The 23,553-nt window shown below is 33.7% G+C and overlaps 1 protein-coding gene across 2 annotated transcripts in view; it reads left to right on the top strand.

The window, feature by feature from the left end:
• Positions 1 to 23,553, top strand: part of LRP1B (LDL receptor related protein 1B) — a 1,894,725-nt gene that overhangs the window by 1,193,263 nt on the left and 677,909 nt on the right. For both annotated transcript variants that reach the window (XM_032286208.1, XM_032286207.1), the window contains exon 21: positions 22,260 to 22,442. In XM_032286208.1, coding sequence (XP_032142099.1) covers positions 22,260 to 22,442 — 183 coding nt within the window. The remainder of the gene's footprint in view (positions 1 to 22,259; positions 22,443 to 23,553) is intronic.

The following is a 23,553-nucleotide window of genomic DNA, read 5'->3' as shown; positions in this document are numbered from 1 at the left end:
GGCATATCCTTTTGTAGGCTCTGTAGATAGTATCTCAGGTAGAATTATTATAGAAGCAGTGGCTATTTAATGTTAATGCCCTTCTTATTTAGAGCATCTCAATTTCACTAATAGATTACCATAAAGGATATTTTGTCAATGTGAATACCACGTATTTCTTATATGATTATGGAAATGATCCAGTTAGTCTACATGACTCCTTGACATGTTTCAAGCAAAGAATGAGGAAAATTCTTGACCTAATTTATATTGATCAGATTATGCATTTTACTAGGATTCCCTAATCAAATATTCTACATGCTGAATACAAGGTGAAGGAATTGAGTCAAGTTAACATTCTGGGATGACTTTGGTAAAAGACAGTTCAAAGGATTTCAAGTGGAACTTAAATATTTATATTCATTATTATTTTGATCGTATATTCTAGTATAGAAGTTGTAAAATGATGACACAGATTGTTAATGCTGATCAGGAAAGTCCTTTGCACATGCAGGATTTGTGAGCCATTGCCAAGGTAAAGTAGAAATTCACTTCAATTGGTCGTATAATTCAGTCCCCAAACCTGCTGTGGAAGAAGGACCAGGGGATTCTGGCTTGAGTTTCAAGACTGGCTGTCAAAACTGATCAAGTCCACCATATAATTGCTCAGCTCTTAGCTTTACACTGCCTCAGTAAGCAGAGCATATGGTGCAATTTCTCTCAACTTAATTGCTTTCAAAAGGATAGAAATACTTGTAAATTAACTTTTAATAATAAAGGAGGAGGAGAAACTGAAAAATGAAACATTCCATATATAATCTTCATTTCAGAAAATTTCTGAATTTAAGGTCAATATGTATCCTCTCTAAAATCACTTTTAAAAGAATTATTTTGTCAAATTTTATTTTTCATAATAGATTCAGGGGGTACTTTTGCAGGTTTATTATAAAACTATTTTGCATAATGCTGAGGTTTGGACTTCTATTAATTCTGTCACCCAGATAGTGGACATAACATCCAACAGGAAGTTTGTCAACTTCCTGCCCCACTCCCTCTCTCCATTTTTGAGACTCTAATGTCTGTTGTTTCCATCTTTATATTCATGTGTACCAAAGATTTAGCTCCCACTTATAAATAAGAACATCTAATATATGGTTTTCTGTTTCTGTGTTAATTCACTTAGGATAATGGTCTCCAGATGCATTCATGTCACTGTAAGTGACATAATTACAATTTGTTCTTTTTTTTTTTTTTTTTTTTTTTTTTTTTTTTTTGACTGCATAGTATTCCGTGGTGTATATGTGTCACATTCTCTTAATGCAATCCACCATTGGAGGGCACCTAGGTTGATTCCATGTCTTCACTACTGTGAGTAGTACAGTGATAAACATACAAGCATGGGTGTCTTTTTGGTAGAATGATTTATTTTCTTTTGGGTATATACCCATAATGAGATTGCTCGGTTAAATGGTAGTTATTTTTATTTTTATTTTTTTTAAGAGCGAGCCTCACTCTGTTGCCCAGGCTGGAGTGCAGTGGTGTGATCTCAGCTCACTGCAACCTCTGCCTCCTGAGTTCATGTGATTCTCATGCTTCAGCTTCCCAAGTAGCTGGGACTGGAGGTGTAAGGCACCGTACCCGGCTATTTTTGTATTTTTAGTAGAGATGGGGTTTCACCATGTTGGCCAGGCTAGTCTCAAACTCCTGATTTCAGGTGATCTGCCTGCCTCAGTTTCCCAAAGTGCTGAGATTACAGGTGTGAGCCATTGTCCCTGGACCTGTTTTTGCTTCTTCGAAAAATGTCCCTACTTCTTTTTACAAGGGCTGAACTAATTTAAATTTCTACAAATAGCGTATATGTGTTCCCTTTTCTCCACAGCCTCACCAATATCTGTTATTTTCTGTCTTTTTAATAATAGCCATTCTAATTGGTGTGAGATGGTGTCTCATTGTGGTATTCATTTGGATTTCTCTCATGATTAGTGGAACATTATTTCATATGTTTCTTGACCACTTGTATGCCTTCTTTTTGAGAAGTGTCTGTTCATGTCCTTAGCCTATTTTCTAATGAAGTTACTTGCTTTTTTCTCATTGATTTAAGTTTTTATAAATTCTGGCTACCAGTCCCTTATCGGATACATTATTTGCAAAGACTTCCTTCCATTCTTTAAGTTGTCTGTTTACTGTTGATGGTTTCTTTTTCTTGACGAATGGTCTTTAGTTTAATTAGGTCTCACATATAAATGTATTTTGTTGCAATTGCTTTAGAGGATTTAGTCATAAATTCTTTGCCTATGCCAATATCTAGAAGAGCACTTCCTAGGTTTTCTTCTAGGATTTTTATAGTTTAATGTTTATCATTTAAGTGTTTAAGTTATCTTGAGTTTTATTTTTGTATGTAGTAATAGATAGGAATACAGTTTCATTCCTCTGCATATGGTTAGCCAGTTTTCTCAACACCATTTATTGAATAGGGAGTCTTTTCCTCATTGCTTATTTTTGTTGACTTTGTCAAAGATCAGCCAGTTTTAGGTGTGCAGCTTTATTCCTTAATTCTTTATTCTGTTCCATTGAACTCTTGGTCTATTTTTGTAAACTATTATCATGCTGCTTGGGCCACTGTAACCTTGTAGCATAGTTTGAAGTTGGGGAATGTGATGCCTCTAGCTTTATTCTTTGTGCTTAGGGTTACTTTGGCTCTTTGGGATTTTTTTTTTTTCCATATGAATTTTAGAATGGTTTTCTAATTCTGTGAAAAATTATGCTGGTGTTTTGATAGGAATACTATTGAATCTGTGGATTTCTATGTGCAGTATAAACATTTTAATAATACTGATTCTTCCAGTCCATTAGCATGAAATGATTTTCCATTTGTTTGTGTCATCTGTAATTTCTTTCAGCATCTTCTTGGTTAGATATATTTTTAGATATTTTATTTTTGTAGCTATTGTAAATGGGATTGCATTCTTGACTTATCGCTCAGCTTGAATATTATTGGTGTATCAAAATGCTGCTGATGTTTGTATGTTGCTTTTGTATCCTGAAATTTTACTGAAGTCACTTATCTGGGCTAGTTGCCTTTTGGCTGAGTCTTTAGAGATTTTAGACAGAATCATATCAGTGAAGACAGATAATTTGATGATTTCATTTCTTATTTGGCTGCCTTTTTATTTCTTTCTATTAATTGATTGCTCTCTCTGGGGATTTCACTACTATGTTAAATAGAAGTAGTGAGAGTGGAAATCCTCATCCTGTTCCAGTCCTTAGGAGAAATGCTTGCTGGTTTTGTCTGTTCAGTATGATGTTGGCTATGGGTTTGTCATAGTCAACTCTTATTATTTTTACGTATATTCCTTTGTTGCTTAGTATGTTAAGGGTTTTTTATCATGAAAGGATGCTGGATTTTATCAAAATTTTTCCGTATCTATTGAGATGATCATACGGTTTTTATTTTTAATTCTGTTTATGTGTTAATTCACATTTATTGATTTGCATATGTTGAACCACACTTGCATCCCAGGAATGAAGCCTACTGATCATGATGGCTTAACTTTTTAATGTGCTGCTGGATTTAGTTTGCTAGTATTTTGTTGAAGACTTTTGTGTCTGTGTTCATCAGGGGTATTGACCTGTAATTTTCTTTTTTCAATGTCTGATTTTGAGTATTAGGATGACACCGCTTTCATATAATTAATTACAGAGGAGTCCCTCCTCCTTGGTTTTTTGAAATAGCTTCAGTAGGATTCGTACCTGATCATCTTTGTAGGTCAGGTGGAATTTGAATGTGAATCCATCTGGTACGGGACTCTTTTGGTTGGTAAGGTATTTAGTATGGATTAAGTTTCAGAACTGGTTACTGGTTTGTTTAAGGTTTCACTTTCTCGTTGATGTAATCTAAGAAGTTGTGTGTTTCCAGAAATTTTATCCATTTCTTCTAGGTTTTCTAATTTTTACACACAGAGGTGTTCATAATAGTCCCCAAGGATCTTTTGCATTTCTGTGGGATCAGTTGTAATGTCACCATTGTCATTTGTGATTGTGCTTATTTAGATCTTCTCTCTTGTTTTCTTTGTTAGACTAGCTAGTGGTCTATTGATCTTGTTTATTCTTTCAAGGACCCAACATTTTCTTTCACTAATCCTTTTTGTGGTATTTTGGGGGTCTAAATTTCTTTTAGTTCTCCTCTAACTTTAGTTATTTATTTTCTTCTGCTAGCCTTTGGATTGATTTGTTCAAGATTTTTGAATTCCTTTAGGTGCAATAGTAGACTGTTAATTTGAGATTTTTCTATCTTCTTGATTCAGGTGTTGTGCTATGAACTTTCCACTTAAGACTACTGTTGTCAAATCTCAGAGGTTTTAGTATGCTGTATCTCTATTTTCATTTATATCAAAAAATTTTTTAAATATCTGCCTTCACTTTGTTGTTTACAAGTAAGTCATTTAGAAGCAAGTTGCTTAGTTTCCATGTAATTGTGTGGTTTGGAGAGGTCTTCTGGTTACTGATTTCTATTTCTATTCCACTATAGTTTTATAGCATTCTTGGTATGATTTTGATTTTATAAAAATTTATTGAGACTTGCTTGTGGTTGAACTTAGATTATATTCAAGTGCAGACTGGGCATGTGGTTGAACTTAGATTATGTTCAAGTGCAGATGAGAAGACTATATATTTTGGTGGTTGAGTGGAGTATTCAGTGGAAGCCTATTAAATCTAATTGGTTGAGTGCTGAATTTAATTGAGTAACACAATTTATTTGTTAGTTTTCTGCCTCCACAATCTGTCTAATGCCGTAAGTGGGGCATTGACATCCCCACTATTACTGGGTAGCTGCCTGAGACTTTTCCTACATCTAGAAGTAATTAATTTATGAATCTGGGTGCACTAATGTTGGTTGCATATATATTTAGGAAAGTTAGTATTTTTGTTGAATCGAACCCTTTATCATTATGTAGTTTCCTTCTTTGCCCTTTTTTTTAAACCATTGTTGGTTTAAAGTCTATTTTACCTGATACAAGAATAGCAACACCTGCTCTTTTTTGTTTTCCATTTGTGTGATAGATCTTTCTCCATCCCTTAACTTTGTACCTGTGTGTCTCATTACATGGGAGATGGGTCTGTTGAAGGCAATAGAAAATTGGTTCTTGTCTTGTTTTAAATCCAATTTGTCCCTCTGTCTTTTAAGTGAAGCATGTAGACTATTTACATTAGTTAATATTGATAAAGCAATTTTGTTTCTATCATGGTGCTGTTAGCAGTTTGCTTTGTACTCTAGACTGTGTAGTTGCTTTACAGGCTCTGTGGGCTATATGTACATGTGTTTTTGTAGTAGCAAGTATTATTATTTTATTTTCATGTTTAGAAATCCCTTAAACATTTCTTGTAAGACCCGACCAGTAATAGTGAATTCCCTTAGCTATTGCTTGTCTTGAAAAAAAAAGAAATTATTACTCCCTCATTTATGCAGCTCAGTTTGTCAGGATACGAAATTCTCTCTTGGTGTTTCTTTTAAGAATACTAAAAATAGGCTCACAGTCTCTTCTGGCTTATAAGTTTTCTGCAGAGAAGTTCAACATTTGTCTGATAGAATTCACTTTGTAGGTGATATGACTTTTGTCTCTAGCTGTCTTTAAGATTTTTCTCTTTCATGTTGACCTTGGAAAACCTGATGACTATGTGTTTTGAAGATGATCTTGTATATATCTCACAGGAGTTCTCTGAATTTCTGTATCTGTATGTTGACCTCTCATAAGATGGGGAAACTTTTCATGGACTATATCTTCAAACATGTTTTCCAAGTTGCAAAATCTCTCTTCTTCCATCTCTGGAATGCCAGTGAGCTATGTGTTTGATCAATTTGCATAATCCCCTATTTCTCAGAGGCTTTGTTCTTTTTATTTTAATTATTTTTTCTTTATTTTTATGTGACTGAGTTGATTCAAAAAAATGGCCATCGAGCTTTGAAGTCCTTCCTCTTCTTGGTCTAATCTGTTGTTAAGCCTTCCAAATATATTTTGAAATTTCTGCCATAAAATTTTCAATTTATAAAAGTTCAGTTTGATTCTTTCTTAATATAGCTATGTCATCTTTCAACACTTAAATCATTATACTTGTTTCACTGGTTTGGATTTTAACTTTGTTTGGGATCTCATTGAGCATGCTTCCCACCCAGTTTCTGAACTCCACGTCTTGTCAGTTTGGACGTTGCCATTCATTGCTAGAAAATTAGTGTGTTCCTTTGGAGATGACAAAACACTCTGTCATTTTGAATTGCTAGAGTTCTTGAACAAATTCCTTGTTATCTGAGGGAGCTGGTGCTTCTTTTTCTTTGTGAATTTGCTGTCATTTGAATGGGAATTTTTTTTTTATATTCTTTTTCCCCTCGAATGTTTAACTTACATGTATATTGTATATAGTAAATCGGCTTCATTTGTGGGTGCTTTCAGAGGGCCAACACTCTGTATGAATTACTTGGTTGTAGACAGGTTCTAATGGTGGGTTTCACTGGTGTTGCATGTTGAAGCAATATATTTTTGTTTTGTGGTGTAATTCAGCCTCAATCCAATAGATAGTACTTAAGAATAAGGGCTGGCAGATAGGCTTTTACATAGTTGCCCTCGTGTCTTTTACGTTTCAGTGAATACGCAGTTATGCTCCCTTCCTTAGGCCTGGATTGGTTTCTGGGGACCAGCCCTGTCACTCTGTAACTTTAAACAAGCCTTCCAACTTCCTCTTTCTTCATCCGTGGTACTTGTGTTGCTTCTATTGCCTTTCACTATTTTCTCTCAAGAGATCTCTTTGAAGTATGATAATTTACTCAATATTTTGTTTCCTCTCCATGAAAGAAGTGTTTCTTGGCTGGGTCTAGTCAAATGTCTTGTTCCCCTCCTTACCTTCTTCTTCAAATAGGATTTCTATAGTGATGATCAATTTTTCATCATCAGTATGGTTAATATATGGGAAAGTGTAAATGAATTGTCTCTCCTAGATTAATTTATACCCACTTTTTTCTCTTAATGTTATGCTGTTACTTTTTCTCATTTTCAAACTTCTTATAGACAAAGAAGATATATCTTCAGAAAACACTGTGTCAAATATATGAAAAGAAAGCTCAACATCACTAATCACTAGAGAAATACAAATCAAAACCAAAATGAGATGCCATCTCATGCCAGTCAAAATGGTGATTATTAAAAAAGTCAAGAAACAGTTGCTAACAAGGCTGTGGAGAAGTAGGAATATTTTTACACTGTTGGTAGGAATGTAAATTAGTTCAACCATTGTGGAAGACAGTGAGATGATTCCTCAAAGTCCTAGAACCAGAAATACCATTTGACCCTGCAACCCCGTTACTGAGTATATAAACAAAGGATTATAAATCATTCTATTATAAAGATACATGTACATGTATGTTCAATGCAGCACTATTCACAATAGCAAAGACATGAAATCAATCCAAATGCCCATCAGTGATAGACTGAGTGAACAGCCTGTATAAATGAAAAAATAAATAAGACTGGATCCTTACAGAATTTAGTATGAGGAAACTTCCTCTAGAGCTCAAGTCTGACTGTTTATATTTACATATTACAAGGTTGTTGTGAAAAGGTGGATTTACCTGTGAGAACATAAAGAATAAAGTTATCACGAAACTTCAGTCTCTTGTTATAAGTCTTCAACTCTGGCCAGAATAGTAAAATAAGGAGAGTCGGGATATACATCAAACCTATAAAATATAAAATGTGTAAAATATTAATCTCATCTCATTGTTGACAGTTTAATTCATTTGAATTATATAGACTGTCACTACACTTTTTTGGGAAATTTCAATTATATTTCACCCATGAAAAAAGCCATTTCTGAAATAAACCTGTACAAATTGTTCAGTATCTTTAGAGAGCTATTTCCCCAGGTAAATTTCTATTCAGGTTATAACAATTTACACCAAATAGGCTGGGTACCATGGCTCGTCCCTGTAATCCCAGCACTTTGGGAAACTGAAGCAGGCAGGTCACTTGAGGTCAGGAGTTCAAGACCACCGTGGCCAACATGGTGAAATCCTGACTTTACCAAAAAATGCAAAAATTAGCTGGGCATGGTGGCATAACTATAGTCCCAGCTACTCTAGAGGCTGAGATACAAGAATCACTTGAACCTGGGAGGTAAAAGTTACAGTGAGCTGAAATTGCACCACTGCACTCTAGCCTGGGTGACAGATTGAGACCCTGTCTCAAATAAATAAATAACCACCAAATAATTCAACGTGTACTCAGTGAAAAAATAAATGTGTTTTTGCTAAAAAAGATTTTATGCAAACTTTCTAATTGCACCTAAAAGTAACTCAAATATTCCTTAAAAGTTTGGGTTATCTTATTTTAAAGGGACATCTGATCCTGGTTTATTGTCATTGTTCTTCAATACCTTCATTTTGACTATCTGAAAAAGGAATATTTATTGCCTGCTGTACTAAGTGAACACTCTGAGTAATGCTGGGTCATATGTGACCTCTTATTTACATAGTAAATACATTTTAAATGCAAATATAAAATTAAGTATGTATTGACTTATAATTTTAATTTATTATAAATAATCTTTAACAAGTTTCTAAATCCACTTGGCAACTAATTGTGTAATATTATTAATATACATGCTCTCGCATGCTCTTATTCTTCTGTTTTAACTGTTTTTTTGTTTGTTTGTTTGTTTGTTTGTTTTCTTCTGCTTTGGAAACTTCCCCTTTGGCTTTTTCTTCATGTATTGATTTGTTCATTCATTCATTCATTCATTTTCCTCACTAATTTCCTGTTCCCATATCTAAGAAGAAAACTAGAATAACATGATTTTGTGTTTGTACTTTTACAGTTAATTGGGATATTTGATACTGTGAATGCACAGTAAATAATTGTTGAATAAAATAATATATTTCTTAGACACAAAATTTGATTAGACTCTCAGAATCCATCCCTTGTTTGTTCTGTCTTATATAAGTAGTACTTTTTTCTCTTTTCTTATCCTGCCCCCAGATCATAGTTTATTGCCATGATAATATATACGGCTAATTGTATCAATCAAGTTATGTACATTTCTTAGTACAATGTAATCATTTCATTTATTCAATAAATACTGGAAATTTTAGCACAGGACTCAATAATATGAAACTGACAGGCTGTTTTCCCTATCTTTGTTGTTGTTTATTTATTTTTTTGGTCATCTTTACCCATTAAATAATAAATTTCAGAAAGTAAAAAACATTTTAAACCTTCTGTATCTATTATATAGCTATAAGCGCCTGTGAGAAGATATTATTGGTGATAATATGAGGAAAGAAAAGGGAGTTACTGTATGTTAGTGACCCAATAATTGTCAGGCATTTTATATTTGTTACTTCATTTAATCTTCACAGTAAGTACTATTCAGAGAGGTTTAGATACTTTCCCCAGATTATACAGCTGAAGTTCCAAAGACTGACTGTTCTTTATTCCTACGTCCAGTCATCTGTTTCTGCAGCTATGGAATATAATATCTTTTTCCACGAACTTTCTGTGAATTAACATTTAAATGAACCCCCAGTAAATGCTACCATGCTTTCAATTACATATTCAGTTTCAATTAAAGATGACAAAAGAAAGGCATTTCTACTTACTACAGATCACTGAAATAAAATTTCACAGAGGGTACTGGAAGGGATCTAGGTCCTTACATTAAATAGTTAGAATAAGTCTATCTGTCTTCCTTTTTTGTTTCTGTTCTCCTTTACTTTTCACAATTCACCTTAATAAAATAGATTCTAGGACTTTTTCATTGCAATAGTTGTGGACATTCTCATACTATTTTTTTCAGTACACACAAATACCATATTTGCCTTTCTTAAAAGGTTTATCTCATACATTAAAAAAAATAGGAAGCTGAAAGAAAATCAAGATCATTTAGTTCAGTTATTTTATTGTGTAGATGAGGAAAAGGTCTCAGCAAGCTAAAATCTTATACTTCTGAGTATGTAATAGTAACCAAAACATTTATGCTGCTTCCTGGAAGGAACTGATGGCATCCTGTGTTAGCGATGTTGATTGAGACAATGACTTTTGAATCATAAGGACATTTTTAGGGGAGATTCTCACTTCAAACAATTATGCTATGTTCTTTGTGGAAAATCAAGGTAGTTCTGACAATACTATGTACCAAAAAGGAACCAATGTTTTATCAAGGGTGGTTGTATCCACTCAAAGCAGTACAGCTATCAAAACTTGATTTTTAACTGAAAACTGAGATTACATATTTAGACATAGAAAATAATGTAAATTAAAATAAATATGTTTTGACTTTCAATCTGTATCATAGCCTAGCTCAGCTAAACAATCATCTTTAGCTGCAGAATTTAATCCTTATCATATAGAAAACAAGATACCAATAAATACTATACAATCCTTATCATATAGAAAACAAGATACCAATAAATACTATACACAAATACAAATAGTGACTCAGTCATCACTTCTGTTTCTTTCATGAGAACATTGTTTTAATTGTGCTAAAATACACATAGCACAAAATTTACCATCTTAAAGAGTTTAAGTGCACATTTCAGTGGTATTAATTATATTCATATTGTTGTACAAGCATCAACACCCATTCTTATCCAGAACTCTTGTCATCTGGCAAAACTGTAACTCTCCCCATTAAACAATAATTGCCTATTCTTCCTTCTCTCTAGTCCCAGGAAACCACCATTCTACTTTTTGTGTTTATGCTTTTTATAACTCTAAGTATCTAATATATGTGGAATCTTACAGTATTTGTTTTGATTTGTGACTGATTTATTTTACTCAGCATAATGTCACCAAGTTTCTTCCATATTGTAGCATATGTCCGTATTTCCTTCCTTTATTAAGCCCTGAATAATCAGAAGGGACTTCTATCATTTTACCATTTGTTTCTTGTATACCCTTTAGTACTTTTTGTTCCTCAATTCCTGCATTACTGGCCTTTTTATGTTTAGTTAACATTTTGTGATGAAATGTTTAAATTTCTTTCTCATTTGCTTTTGTGTATATTCTATAGCTATTATCTTTGTGGTTATCATGGGATTACACTTAACATCCTAACGTTATAACACTCTAATTTGTATTTATAGCAGTTTAACTTCAATAACACACAAAAACTCTGCTTCTTTACATCTCTGTCTCCACTCCTTTCAGTTATCGATGTCACAAAAACCACATCCTTAGATTAGATAGGTGCAAAAGTAATTGCGGTTCTTACCTTTGCTTTTAATGGCAAAAACCACAATTACTTTTGTACCAACCTAATACATTATGTGTCTGAAATATTAATATATATTATTGAAAATGCAATTGGCTTTTATGTAGAAAGCAAAATTTGAGTTGCAAACAAAAGATACAATAATACTAGCTTTTAGAATAGTTTTTTTTTTCTAAGTTAGTCTTTTACATCCTGTAGGAAACAAGAAATATGGTACAAGCCACTGTTAAAATAATGCTAGACTTTGTAATTGCACACATATTTACCTTTCTTGTGATTTGTATTCCTTTATACACCTTCAAATTACTCTCTATTGTCCTTTTATTTCACCACAGAACTCCCTTGAGCATTTCCGCAAGGAAGGTCTGGTGGTAAGGAACTCCCTAAGCTTTTGTTGATCTTCTCATCTGGGAAGGTCTTAATTTCGCCCTCCATTTTGAAAGGCAGTTTTGCCAGATATAGGATTCTTAGGTGACAGGATTTTGTTTCTTTCCTTTTTTATTCGTTTTTCTTTTCTTTTCTTTTTTCTTTTTTCTTTTTTTTTTTTTTTTTTGAGATGTAGTCTCCCTCCTTCACCCAGGTTGGGGTGCAGTGGCACAATCTCAGCTCAACCTCCACCTCCCAGGTTCAAGCAATTCTACTGCCTCACCTCCCAAGTATCTGGGAATACACTCAGCTACTTGGTTATACACCACCAAGCCTGGCTAATTTTTATTGTATTTTTAGTAGAGACAAAATGTCTCCATGTTGACTAGGCTGGTCTCGAACTCCTGACCTCCAGTGATCTGCCCACCTCGACCTCTCAAAGTGCCAGGATTACAGGCGTGAGCCATCATGCCCAGGCAGGTTTTTTTTTTTCTTTTGACACTTTGAATTTACACACACACACACACACACACACACACACACATAATCAGTCTGGGCTGACACACACACACACACACACACACACACACACACACACACACATATATATATAGGTATATGTATTATATGTGTGTTGTGTATATATGCACTTAACATATCACACATGTGTCTATGTATGTGTGTGTGTGTATGTGTGTGTGTATACATATGTCAGCAGATCTATCACCAGAAACTTGGATATACATATCAGCCCACACTGCCATCCAAGTTTCTAATGAGAAATCTGCTGATAATCTTAATGAGAATCTTTTGTATGTGATAAGTATCTTCTCTCTTGTCACTTTCAATATTTTTTTCTTTTTCATTAGTTAGTTTGCTGATAATGTGTCTTGGTGTGGAATTCTTTGAGGTCATCCTACTTGTGAATGGTTGAGCTTCTTGGATGTATATATTTATTTATTTTATTAAACTTTAAAGCTTCCTTTACATATCCTCTCCACCTTCCCTCTTCTTCTGGAAAATTTATATATTGTTCTTCTTCATGGTATCCTGTAAGTTTTTATGCTGTGTTCAATTTTCTTTGACTTTTTTCTCTTTTCCACAGATCCATAAGTTCCATTGTCCTGTCTTCAAGCTTGACTGATTTTTCTTCTTCCAGCTCAAATCTGCCTTTGAATCTCTCTAGTGAATTTTTCATTTTAGTTATTGTACTTTTCATCTCCAGATTTTTTTTGGTTTATTTTTAGGCTTATCTCTTTATTGATATTTCATTTGTTCATCCATTGTTTCTTGACTTTCTCCACATCTTCTTTGACTTCTTTATGCATCTTTAAGAGAATTGTTTTAAACTCTTTGTTTAAAGAGTTTAAATAGTAGATCCACAATTAGATCTTTGTCAAGGATTCTTTTCAATGGTTTATTTTGTTTTCTTTTAATCATATGCTCTTGCCTCTTTGCATGCCTTGTGATTTTTGTTTTTGTTGTTGAAAACTAGAAATTTGAATCTAATAATATGATATCTCTGAAAGTCAGATTCTTCCCCTTAAGTTTCTGTAGGTTGTCTTTGTGCCAAAGATTAGCCTTGGATATAAACTTAAGGTCTTTTCAGGTCTTTCTTAGCCTGTGACTTTCTTTTGTTATAGACAGTAACTTTCTAATTTCTGTATAAGTGGTTGTGTTTGAATGTCCTAGTCTTTTATATCTAGCTCCCAAAAGGGGAGCTGAATAAAATGAAATGAAATAAAGTGGGCACTGGCTCTTACAATTCGCTGGTAGCCACTTCAGCTAGAGATGGAGGGACTTGTAACCATGGAGAGAGGTACAATGACAATGGCCATCACCTCCTTGCAACTTTGAGATCAGTGACAACAGTCAGTAATCAAAGCACAGATCCCAGAATTTGGAGGGCAGACTAGATCACACAAGCTGTGTGCAAGCTGCTCCAGGAACACATCCCTGATTGCCATAGGACTGGGGTTTGAGGGATTCATAGATGTGACACTGTGCATAAGCACATTCTTTCTATATAATAATGTTTGACATTACTTTTAAAGATCAAATGAAATAGTATTATCTTTTCTTCAGTTTTTTTTTTTTCCTAGAAAATATTTTCTGTCACTAAGCACACTGGTAAACCAAGCAGTAATTTCAAAATGTAGACTATCCACATTGCAATTTGTTTTACTTAATATTTGATAACTAACGTATCTGTTAAGTTCATTGGTTAATATGGTGAATGGGAAACTAGATTTCTCAATTACTTTACATAGCCAATTCATCAGATTAATGCATCTCATCACTTATATTTAGATAATGTAAGACTTCATCGTTCTTTTGATACCTACATTTTAAATGAAATGTTCATGGTGTTCTAGATGTCAAAACTTAAAATTTTAATGATCTAAATCATGTAGATTTTGCTTCAAAAATACTTTAACTTACTAGGGTGATCTTTAGAACTCTACATTGAAACTTCTTTTTAACTTATTGTTTGAATGTCGCTGTGTTTTTAACACTAAAGATAATTCAACTTCTGCCTAGTTATCCACACATTCTTTTCCATTCCCTTCTATTAAACTTTTCTAACTGACTCAGACAGTAAACATACATAAAGATTTGAAATCTCATATTTTTTTAACTAAAATTATCATTAATTCCTAAAGTCTATGTACTCATGAAGAATTTGATGGTTTCATCCAATATCTCATCAGGATAATCTCTGTAGTGGCCACATATAAGGAGGAAAAAGAAGTTTATTGAAGTTAAAGGGAAAACACAAAAACCATGCTCTGGATGTGTGTGTGAAGTTAAAGGTCGGAAGTGACATGTGAATAATAAACGAAGAGACATGACAAATCCAGATGACCTATAGGCTGTCATAAAGGTCCAATGGGAAAAGCTGATTTAGGAAGAAAGATCTAGTTCTAGCCTGGGCAATAAAGCAACATTTCCGTTCTCTCTCCCTCTTCCTCTTTCTTCCTCTCCTTCATTCTTTTTTTTTTCTTTCTTTCACCCTTTCTTTTTTTTTTTCAGAAAAAAAAGAAAGATCCAGGCTTGATGTCATTGTTAGTTCACAGCAAGTAGGCAGCATCCCCAAGGGAGTTTATCCCACATTACATAGAGAAAAGCAGGACAGTGTACTCTGACCAATCCCAAAACAAAGCAATTAGCCCAAAGCCTGGGAGGTAGCATTTATTTAATAAGCGTCTGTCTTCTGAGGATCTCTAGAAACTGAGGGCAGGCTAAACTCCTTAGGGAGATATTAAGGTTGCCCTCAGACAGGAACAGGCAAAGGTATGTCCACATTCTGTTGGTTGATAGAATGAGGCTATGGCTGTGCTGCCAGGCCAGCTTCTGCGTAGTGTCAGAGCTGGAAAAGAATGTCTGGAGAAGAAATTTGAAGCAAAAGGCTGCCTTAGGTGCAGGAATTATTAATACATAGTGATTCACAGAAGAGCTAAGAACAGAGCAGGGACTGACACATGGTGACTATAACACGGAGCTCTGTGCACATCCAATATACAGTGCTTTTTACTTTTCAAAGCACTTTACAATGAATCACAAATTAAAGGTATAGACTCCATTAAAATAACAGAAAAAGAAAAAGACTTTTCCCTCAGGTTGGTCTCACAATTTAAATATTCCTTTGTATTTGCAGCATCATTCTTAGCTATTTTCTAAGGGGGCTTTAACAATTTTTATATACTAAAAAGTATATTTTGAATAAAAATATTTATAGCATACATACAATTTTTGCAAAACTATTTTCATTTTTTTAACATTAAGAAGAAAACAGGTTTTTTTTTTTCTGTCACTGTGCAGTTGCTAGTCTTCTAACTACAAATATTTAGTCACAGTGAATTCATTTAAATATTAGGATAAATTCTACAATTGCCACATTTCCTTCAGGGCTCTGTATTTATTTATTTATCAGATTCCCCAAATTGTATGCTTGGTTTAAATAGCTTCAGGGTAAAAATTCAATAAAATTGTATTAGTTAAAAATATAACTGGTATCAGCAACATGAAAACATAGCGGTAAAACAGCATGCACATATACATATAAATAGTAATCATTTTAACACTCCATTGGGACAAGCCATATAACAAAGATAGATTGTGTTCCAAGCCCTGAAGCTTAGAAAACTAGGACTCTGGGAAACCATACAGGCTTGGAACTCAAGTTGGAATGGTCATCGCAGGCTCTTCAGAGTAGCTCTCCATCCAGAGGAAAATCAACAACAGTTAACAGAGGTGATTTCAAATTTGGCAAGAATCTCAAGAGAAAACAAAGCCTCATGACTTTTTTTCTGTTTTCTGGCAGAAGAGGACAAGATTCCTAAATATCAACAGCCACCCAAACCTAAAAGATATTGACAAATGAGTTTGAGATATTTTTAATTTGTAGTGAGGGAATAGAATGAGAAGTGAGAAGTAAAACTCTGTGTGTGTGTGCGTGTGTGTGTGTGTGTGTAATAGTCTATCTGACTGTGTATATACTTTTAGTGTCTTATACACTTTAAGTGTCTAAGCAGATTAAATAGATACATATACATAAACCATTGTAAATTTGAAGTTTTTTGGAGATTTTAGTCTCTCTATTTATTGTTTAAATGCTCTCAAAGTGATTTACATGAACTGCAAGTCTCATTCCATCAGAATCTAGTCGTAGTCTTTCCTGGTTCCCAAATGCCTATAATGTTATATCCAAGACATTCAGCACAACATACAAGAACTTTTAAGATCTAGATTTTACTCACCAACCTAGCTTTCTTTTTCTTCCCTATTCTGCTCACACACTACACAAAATTTTATTAATACTGCTGGCTTTGTTTAGAAAATCTTTTGTTCCACTTAACTTTTCCTTCTGCCTGACTCTTAATTCTGACCCAGAACTCTCCTTATTTTCTGTCATAAAAATACCTAGTATGAAATCCCCAAGCCCAGGACAGTTTCCCCCTTTATATGTTCTCTTGGCATTCTTCTCTCATACCACAACACTTACGACCTTGCTTTGTAACTGCTTACTAGCCTACTTATTTGAAGAATCACTATTCTCCAATCTTTTCAAAGGCAAAAAAATATGCCCTCCATTTTGCATCTGAACTCAATTGAGAGCCACTTATCTGGTTTTTCTACTTCTTTCTACTCAAGTCTCATAAAATCCATGTTTTCACACAGCAGCTCGGAAAACTTTCAGCAAGGTAAAGTAAATTATAGCACTATCACTTCTCCACTTAAAAATCTCTAATTGATACATATTGTGCTTATCCTAGCATTGTTTTTGGTAAATCTCTACAAGAGTCAGCCCCTGCATATCTCTCAGGTCTCCTTTCACTCACCTGCTACCATTATATACGTTTTTCTTTTTCTGTAAAAATTAAGTTCTTTCCTGCTTTGAGGTCTTTTGAATTGCTATTCTCTCTGTGTGTTCTTTGTGCTAACATTTTCATGGCTAGCTCTTTCCCATCATTTTGGTCTCAAGTGCCACCTTCTGTAATCACCCTTTTTAATATTTTCCCTATAACTAAGTCACTCCTGATGGCAGTCGTCAATGACATTGACAAAGTTTTTTATTTGTTCTCTTTTCGGGGCACATGGTAAGGTTGTAATTCCTGGGGCCTTTGTGGTTGAGTGGGACTAATATGATGGGGCCCCACCCAATGTGACTAGGTTTGGCCAATGAATTGTGATCAGAAATGACATATCTTCCTTTTACATCTGATATGAGACCATCCAGAACTCTCTGACAACTACACACATTCAAGTTGGTCTTTTATTCATCAGCTTGGGTCTTTGAATTACTACCACAGGGACAGCCCACCTAGTATTCCACAATACAGATGTAAAATGAGCCATAATTAAGTTGTATATATTTTTAAGATGCAGTGATTTTGTATTGATCTGTTATCACAGCATAACCAGTCTATTCTCTGTTATACCCTCTATAATATTACTCTGATCTGTTTTCTTCACAGCACTTATGACTTTCTTAACTAATCTAGTTCATTTCTTGTATAATTATTCATCAATTACATAAGATATAATATAATCAAGTTTTACGAGAATGAGTCTCTGTCTTGTTCCTTGCTCTATCCCAGTGCCTAAAAATGCCTACCAGGTTGTAATACTAGTCTGCCTCACACAACTAGTAATTTATTGATCTTTTCCTGCAAGAACAAATTTTATCATGATCTTACAATAGCATAAAATAAATGATAAATTTTATTAGAAAACAAACAGGCTGAACAGCAGTGATTTAAATATAAAAATTAATGAGTTTATAAATGATTTTTTATTTTATGAATGAATTATATTTTTGTTCTTGAGGCTTTATATGAGAAAAGCCATACAAGAAGTTGAAAATGGTATAATGATAAAACTGAGCAGACTCTAAAATTTAATTATGTGGATTTGAATCTCATCTCTGCTACTTATCATTTGCATAACTATAGGAAAATTAATCATTTCTGTAAAATGAGATGCTTTCAGTAGGCAATTCCATTTATTTATTTAAGACAGAGTCTTTCTCTGTCCCCCATGCTGGAGTGCAGTAGCATGATCTTGGCTCATTGCAACCTTCACCTCCTGGGTTCAAGTGATTCTCATGCCTCAGCCTCCCAAATAGCCGGGATTGCAGGCATGAGCCACCAAGCCTGACTAATTTTTGTATTTTTAGTAGAGACAGGGTTTCACCATATTAGCCAGGCTTGTCTCAAATTCTGACCTCAGGTGATCCGCCTGCCTTGGCCTCCCAAAGTGCTGGGATTACAGGTGTGAGGCACCACAACTGACCACTTATTTGTTTTTTAATCAAAAGGAGCTGATGGTTTGTCCTTTTTCCACTGGGTTTCAATCTAATGTAATTAATATACAGCATAAGCAAAATGGATTGCCATCTAAGCTAACATATCCATGCAAGGTACACAGGAAGGGAGATAAAGAAACACTCAGAGAAATGTGAGGTCTTGGCATTCCTCTTGAAAACCACCTTGAGAGTCAAGAAAAGCTCTAACTTCCCAACAAAGGGAAAATATGCATATCAATAAAAAGTATCATGTGTAACATCTGAGCTTTTATAAAACCCCTAAAATCTACTCATGAAGTTCCTGAATCTGTAGACCGAATCCTAGGTATTTTTGAAAGGCAAATTAGTCCTAAAAATCATGGACATTAGCTGGGTGCAGAGCCTGATGCCTGGAATCCCAGCACTTTGGAAGGCTGAGGCGGGAGAATCTCTTGAGGCCAGGAATTCAAGACAAAGTGAGACTCCCATCTATACAGATTTTTTTTTTTTTTTAATTAGCCATATGTGGTGGCACACACCTGTGGTCCCAGCTACTTGAGAGGCTGAGGTGGGAAAACTGTATGAGTTCAGGAGGTTGAGCCTTCAGTGAGCCATGATTCTACCACTGTACTTAGGCCTGGGTGACAGAACAAGACCCTGTCTCTAAAACAACAATAATAAAAACAGCAAAAATGTGGACATTAATAGGTGAAGTCCTGAAGACAGGAAGGCAATCCAGGCTGGGGAGAATAATAAAAAGAAGACAATGAGATGCACATTAGTGATGTGTGTGTGCATTATTACAGAATTGTTATCCTCTTTAGGTTTGAAAGTTTACAGTGTTATATTGTATTTTCTTTTCTGGACTATACCTTTGTTTTATGTTACTGTAATGCACTTGTTTATGGTGACTGACCCTTAATAGATGCTATATTAGCATACGGAAGTTTAGACATGAGTAGTTTAAGGAGGAAAAAAAAATCCCCAGGGAAATATAACATTTGTGTTTATATTTATAAGGTAAATATTTATTTAGAATAAGAAAACAAATGAGTGGATTCACTTATGAAGCACAAATAAATCCAACAATAGCAAGCAAAGCAAATGGAAAAAAATCTTAGACAATAACAGCATACTCTCTCTCCTCAAAGATTCTGCTTTGATCTTTATAAAAGGGAGGTGCTAATGTATTTGAGGTTGGCCCCATGTAAAGCAGGTAGCAATTGTTAACTTTGCAAGGATTCCAGCTTAAGACTCTCCCCAATTTTTAAGATACTAGATAATATGGGTTTTTATAGAAAATTCTCAGATTTTTAAAAGGCCAATAGGGTGTTTGTCAAATTAAACATACTGAGAAACAGAGTCAATATATGAGCTGCCAGTCTTTGGCTCTTATTTTAGAGAGTATAGAAAAATCAATAGATTACACCTTCCAGTCTTTATTAAATATTTGGAATCTCTGATTGGCAATTACCTGAAATATAATTTTTAAATGTTACTGGTTGAGCTCATACTACAAGCTATAAAAGTTAACTGAGCAAGGGTATGTTTTGTTTTGTTTTCAAGAAAAGTTAAGTAGAAGAAAACAGAACAAAAAGCCCTTTCATTGCTGCATGGAGGTGACCTCACAGAATGATGCACAGAGCTGAATGGGCCTTGGAGGTCTATCTGAGTTGTCTCTTCTTTCTTTCTGAATATTGAACTAATATAGGATTTTAAGTTATACCCTAGGCTTAAAGACTTCACAAGAAATATCTTGTTTATGAAACCAGTCCCAAAATAATTTTTAACAACTGTTGTACTTATGTACTTATGTAATATGGTCATCCCTCAATATCTGCTGGGGTTTGGTTTCAGGACCCTGAAGATATCAAAATTCAAGAATGCTCAAGTTCCTTATATGAAATGATACAGTGTTTGCATATAACCTGTGCACATCCTCCCATAATATACTTTAAATCATCTCTATATTACATATAAAACCTAATACAATGTAAATATGATATAGTTGTTATACTATATGGTTTGTTAATTTTTCTTTTTTATTATTGCATTATTTCTTATTGTTTTCCTTTTTCCAAATATTTTGCAAGCACATTTGTTTGAATCAATGGATATATTTTCATATAGGGCACTCTGCAGATACTAAATAAATATGATAGGAAATGATCACATTTTATAAATATCTTCACCTTGAGCACAGACTTTACCATCTTTATTGGTTGTATATGTGTAAACCAAGTATTTTCTTTAACCATAAAGATGATATGTCCAAAGTGAGAAGGAGTTAGGTAGTTAGAAAACTAGAAAAAGAAAATTTTTGTTTTTAGAAGGGGATTTAAAGCAAGCCAAAACTAAATGCTTTATTATTGCGTGTATTTTTAGCAGTCCTAACTTTTGAAATTGGTCCTAATGATTTTCTATGAATTATGGTTCATGTTTTTGAGCCAACAGAACTTCTTTACACTTGCTTCCACAGGGTTATTTCTCCTTGGTTATTTATTAGTTCAACATTACTGCATTAGCAACACTTAGGATGTATGGTCAAGTCCATCTTGTGTATCTTTATAATACTGTATCATCTGACAGATTATAGTTGCTGAAAGTCTTTAAATAAAGAAAAAATAAAGAACTAAATTACTTCTATTATAGAAAATAACAGCAACAAAACTTTGTAGTTGAATTAATCGTTTATAGATATCTAATTTAATCCTCGTATCAACCCTGTTGATGCATTCTCACTGAACAAATAGAGGTCTCAAAAGAGTAAGTGAGTGCTTTGGTGATATCAGTGTTATTGTTAGCTTTGACCTTAGATTAATCTAACCTTAACTTATAACCATAGATATCTACCAAACCAGCACAAGAAATAATGAGAAATTCACTTGAACCTGCTTCAAATTTAATTGTATAGATCAATTGTTGCTATAGGTAGCTTATATTAACTATACAAGATACACAATAAATTCGTTACATTAAAACTTTGGTCTAAAAATATCTACTAAATATTTATAATAGTATTTGAAAATATAGATTAATATATCATATTAGATGTTAACACAAATTTTAATAAACTGTGCATTAGTTATGTTATTCAATTGTTAAACTGAAAAAACATCTATATCGCAACATTTACATTTTCTTACTTTTATTCTTACCTACAGAATTTATCCCATATCTTTAATCACCAGATTTGGGACAATAGTGTTATTTGATCTTTGTAATGATGAGTGTATAGTATCTCATTAAATTATTATATTTAAGGGTCTATTCTGATTCTAGAATTGAAATCCTACACCCAGTGTTATATTTATTATCTGTTTTGTGTGTGTGTGTGTGTATTTCTCAAATTTTTGGATGCTATTCTTCAAATATTTTGTTAGTCAGAAAGTAATTATTAGTTTTTGGTTATTTGTCTCTTAATAATTTGAAAGAAATTACCTAGGGAAAGATAAGAAAGTCAGCCAAGGTCTTATCATTAAGATTAGAATGCATAACCTCATTTATGTGTCTTGGAGAAAAGCCCTTCAAGTATCTTATCCTTTAGACATGAATAAAAACTACAACAGAATATCCACAAATTATCTTACTTGTTCTTTTCTAATGTACATAGTACTTTCAGAAGTTGTAGGGGAGGCAAAAAAAAACCCATCATTCTCTTACTATTAATGTTATTTAAATGAATTAGAAAACACTAGAGTACATTTATAGCTATTAACCATCTAAAGTAAAAATATATTATCTCTAGCATTAGAATAATGCCCGAAGAAAGAAAAAAAGTGGAAAAAAAAACCTACCTTCAAGTAAAATCATAATTTCTCTCCTGTCTTACCCCCCTCTGCTTCTCTCTTCCTCATTTCAAATTAAGAGATTCGTTCTCCTGCTGGTTGTAATGGGAATGAATTTCAATGCCACCCTGATGGTAATTGCATTCCTGATCTGTGGCGCTGTGATGGAGAAAAAGATTGTGAAGATGGTAGTGATGAAAAAGGTTGCAATGGTACCATAAGATTGTGTGACCACAAAACCAAGTTTTCCTGTTGGAGTACAGGTAAGTGAACATTGCTTTTAGCTTCTATTGGGGCTCCTTGAGTGTGGAGTTCTTTTGAACCATCCTTAATCTGTTTCTCACCTTTTTAAAAAGTAATCTTATATTACTGGTAGGTGTGCTCACATACTATATGTAACAATAAAAGAAACTAGCATTTAGGGAGAACTATCAATGAGGCTAGCATAATTCTGTGAATGCTCTCTGCATGAATTCATAAGGCAAAGAGAAGTTTTAACTTGCTCATGTTCACAGAGCCAATATGTCAGACTTGGGATTTTATTTTATTTATTTATTTTTGAGATTTGGGATTTTAAACCAGGCAATCTAGAAAACAGAATCTGGAAATTCAGAATCTAGAAAGAGACAAGATGCTAAACCAGCTGGTAGCATTCCTCTTTCTGTAGACAAAGCTTCACTCTAAAATTCAAATGAAGATGACTTAGAAAGGAAAGACAGAATTATATGTGTTTAATTTCCTAAATTTTACTGTACTGTTGCTTAATTCTATTATGAGGAAGATGCTGGCTGCCATTTAAACCTTTTATTTGAGGGTCACTGAGGCTACTATTGTGTTTTATAAAGATATTCTATTACTATGAGTGTTTCATTTTGATTTCATGTGTGTTTGTGTGTGTGTATGTGTGAACAAATAGGAAACCAAATGGAAAAGTCATACTAATAGAATATCTTATATTCTACTATATTTTATTATATATTCTAGGTTCCAGTTGAAATGATAAATGTATTTTCTTCCCTCTTTATGCCAGATGATGTGTCGAAGTTTAGAGAAAAGTAGATTACAATGAGCTATTGTGTAATTTGTGAAATGGTTGGTATCATCCTCCAAATAATCCATGGAAATAATTTTCTGTATATTTCAGGATATCATCTCTGGGATCTCTCTTTGATGTGAAATTGTTTTTCAGTTGTTTAATCATGAACTCTTAGTGATTTCTTTTGTTCCCTATATTTACATATTCCAACCAAAAAGTACAAGTGAGAATTTGCAAAGGGTGTAAGCAAATGCTGTGAAAACCACACGGTTAACGTGCATTTAAAGGTATAAAAAGGCACTTTATTTCTTTTATTTTTTATTTGTATTTATTTATTT

Source organism: Sapajus apella, unplaced genomic scaffold, assembly GCF_009761245.1.
Source record: "Sapajus apella isolate SASKATOON/1434 unplaced genomic scaffold, GSC_monkey_1.0 scaffold18, whole genome shotgun sequence".
Lineage (NCBI taxonomy): Eukaryota > Metazoa > Chordata > Mammalia > Primates > Cebidae > Sapajus > Sapajus apella.
The sequence above is the reverse complement of the archived record's forward strand: the minus strand, read 5'-3'. Positions and strand labels throughout refer to the sequence as shown.